Below are 3,544 nucleotides of genomic sequence, written 5' to 3' on the forward strand. Positions count from 1 at the left end.
CATGGACGTTGTAGACAGGTTGGTCACTGTGTCTCATCATGCCAGAATTATCTGGGAAGTGTAACTGCATGACTTATCTGTGTGGGGGTCAATTTTGAGAACACTTTTTGTTTATATTTTTGTTCTAGTGTGATAATTATGAAATCCGGTCGGGCAAATACCTGGGTGTCTGCATCTCTGTCGCAAACAATCGCCTGTTTGTTGGGTCAATTCCAAAGAACAAGACAAGAGAAAGCATATTGGAAGATTTCAGCAAAGTCACAGGTTAGAGAAAATCAGTACCATTGTTATATCATCTTTTTTGGTGCTCTCAATCTAAATAAGGTTTTATATTTGAAACATCAGCTGACAAGTACAAGGAAATTGGAGATTCTTACATACTTTCATAGAGATTTTCAACAAGTTATTAAGTTATCTGATTCATGCTTGAATACCTGGCTACCCCACCTAGATATAAAGATGTGCCATTCTTTCCCTATCTTCATACCGTATATTAGTTGGTGCAGCCCTGTGTGTTCTGACATTCATCCCAAATGATTTCATGAATCTATTCTTAGCGGTGACCTCATGTCCTAGTCAATCATATTACACTCATATTATATAATCAGTGTAATGGAGGCTTTTCCTGTGATTCTTTTTGACCATGCACATATGTGTGCCTCCACCAGAGGGCCTCGTGGAGGTGATACTCTACCACCAGCCAGATGATAAAAAGAAGAACCGTGGCTTCTGCTTCTTAGAATATGAGGACCACAAAACTGCAGCCCAGGCCCGTCGCCGCCTCATGAGTGGCAAGGTGAAGGTGTGGGGGAACCCTGTTACTGTTGAGTGGGCAGATCCAGTAGACGAACCGGACCCAGAGATTATGGCAAAGGTAAGGTCCTGAAGATCCCCCCCCTCCGTCAAGCTAGTGTCTGACTACAGCAAAGGATGTTAAATCACAGATACTAGGGAGTAGAGGAAATACCCAGATATTTTTAATGTAGAAACATTACACTGAGAGAACTGGCCGTCCTATGCCAGAAAACAACTTCTAAACTCACTGTGTTGGTCTTCCACCAGGTAAAGGTGCTGTTTGTGAGGAACCTGGCCACACCGGTCACAGAGGAGCTCCTAGAGAAAACGTTCTCCCAGTTTGGGAAGTTGGAGCGGGTCAAGAAGCTGAAAGACTATGCCTTTGTGCACTTTGAGGACAGAGATGCTGCCGTGAAGGTGAGTACTGGCGTCTTCTACACCCCCTTGGAGTATGCATGCAATTTGTTTGCCTTGTGCTTGTAGAGAATCTCTGGGAAATTCACTTGGGGAAACCCATCACTGTTTAGGCAATGCAACAAATGAATGGCAAAGAATTGGAAGGCGAGGAGATAGAGATTGTTCTGGCAAAGCCTCCGGACAGGAAGAGGAAAGAGCGGCAGGCCCAGAGACAGCCAACTAGGACCACAGGGTGAGTAGAGGTTGACCGCGCCTAGCCACGCCCAGTCCGCTTGGAGTGGCTGGTATGACTATTTTGATATTTTTTTCCTGTTCTATATATATGCCGTTTGTCTTATTTCCTATGTCCCTGTTTGCTTTCTTGTTGTCACAGATATGATGATTACTACTATTATCCTGCTCCACGCATGCCGCCTCCCATGCGAGGCAGGGGCCGAGGTGGGAGAGGTGGCTATGCCTACCCTCCAGACTACTACGGTTACGAGGACTACTACGATGATTACTACGGTGGTGGTTACGACTACCATGACTACCGAGGTGGCTACGACGACCCTTACTACGGGGGATACGATGATGTCTACGTGCCGAGAGGAAGGGGGGGCAGGGTGAGTCGAGGTGCCCCCCCTCCCCCTAGAGGCCGAGGAGCACCACCCCCTCGTGGCAGAGGTGGCTACGTCCAAAGGGGGGCTCCTATGGGTGTACCGAGGGGAAGCCGTGGTAGCCGGGGAGGCCCGCCCCAGCAGAGGGGCCGCGGCATCAGAGGGGCCAGGGGAAACCGCGGGGACAACTTAGGCGGGAAGAGGAAGGCTGACGGTTACAACCAACCGGACTCCAAGCGCCGGCAGACCAACAACCAGAACTGGGGCTCCCAACCCATTGCCCAGCAACCCCTGCAACAAGGTGGCGACTACTCTGGTAACTATGGTTACAATAATGACAACCAGGAGTTTTACCAAGATTCTTATGGGCACCAATGGAAGTAGACAAAACATGAACGGATTGGGCTTTGACAGCAACCTTTGATTGGCTGTGTGTATATATCACCCTTCACATTCAAAAGAAATAGAAAAAAAAAAATATGAATCAAAATGCATAAATAACATTAGAAATATGGATTTGTTGCACTACAGTACCAATATGGAGCAAAATATGAATGTACATACATTAGCTTGCTTAATAATTTGTGCTAATCCTTTTTTGCTTTGCTTGTGGCTACTTGGGACATTTTTTACCATTATTTTATTCTTTTTAAAATTTAAGATTTTTTTGTTTAGCTTTTTTAAGCTGGCATTTACAGGAAAAAATGGAAGATCATTAAAAAAAAGAAGAGAAAAATTCTTTGAGAAAGCATTTGCAATCATGAGAATCGTTCAGTGACTGGCCAGCAACCCATTCCCAGACCCCTCTCCCCATTGGACATTTTCCCTCCCAGATTTCTGATTGGTAGGCATAGGACTTTGCTTGTACATAAAGGCTTTAAACTGAAAGCTTTATTTTCAGTTTTGTTGCAGAGGTGGGGGAAAAAGGAGAGGAAAATTGCACTTTTTCATGTACCGGAATAGTTACGTAAAAGTTGTATGTTAAGCATTCGTAGAAGTAGACAAACTGTGTTTTTCTAAACGTATTACTACAACTTTCTCTCAAATTTGCCCTTTTAGATAATGGGTCTGGCAAAACCTTAATCGCCAAGACAATTTGCTCTTTGATGTGTTTGTATTTATAATAATGTTCTTGTTACATTTCAATAAAACTCAACCATACTTCATTCAATTATCAGCAATTTCAAATTCAGTTGTGTCAAGTCGTGTCATGATTAGACTAATTTTGACCTCCATGTTTGGCCTTGAATGTGAGTGATCTGAATTTTTTTATGAAAGACACAAAGCAACTGCTTTTATTAAGATCATATAGTTATTTGACTGATGTTTTGCTATTCCAATTTGGGCATCATTACACCAAATAGTGTAAAGTGACATCAAAACATTTACACCGAACACCTGGCAATTCACGCAAATGTGCTATTTCCTGGCCCCTCCATTTCCCGGCAATATAAATAGTACAGCATATTTTTCTGATATTTTTTTTATCCTTTTGATTTCTTATTTAGCTACTCTCCCATTTTATTACAACTTAACAGTTTTATTTTGTGTTTTGTTTGTTTAAGTTTCTCCTTTTATTCCGAATTACCCCAGGTGAAGACGCGAGAACGGCAGCGGTTGAGTGAGTGTGGAACACATCTATTCTCTGCTGTGTTCTTCCCCAAAGAAGGGTGAGCCTGGTTTACCTCTTCACCGCTAAACTGGCGCTACTCTCCTCTGCTGAGGGGCCTCAG

At 43.6% G+C, this 3,544-nt stretch overlaps 1 protein-coding gene across 1 annotated transcript in view; it reads left to right on the top strand.

Annotated features, from left to right (window-relative positions):
* The window catches only part of LOC139553850 (heterogeneous nuclear ribonucleoprotein R), a 13,068-nt gene extending 10,086 nt beyond the window's left edge, over positions 1–2,982 (top strand). Inside the window, exons 7-11 of the mRNA XM_071366588.1 lie at positions 129–264; positions 669–874; positions 1,063–1,212; positions 1,323–1,444; positions 1,586–2,982. Coding sequence (XP_071222689.1) covers positions 129–264; positions 669–874; positions 1,063–1,212; positions 1,323–1,444; positions 1,586–2,195 — 1,224 coding nt within the window. The 3' untranslated portion in view covers positions 2,196–2,982. The remainder of the gene's footprint in view (positions 1–128; positions 265–668; positions 875–1,062; positions 1,213–1,322; positions 1,445–1,585) is intronic.
* The last annotated feature ends 562 nt before the right edge of the window (positions 2,983–3,544 follow it).

Source organism: Salvelinus alpinus, chromosome 25, assembly GCF_045679555.1.
Source record: "Salvelinus alpinus chromosome 25, SLU_Salpinus.1, whole genome shotgun sequence".
NCBI classification, from domain to species: domain Eukaryota; kingdom Metazoa; phylum Chordata; class Actinopteri; order Salmoniformes; family Salmonidae; genus Salvelinus; species Salvelinus alpinus.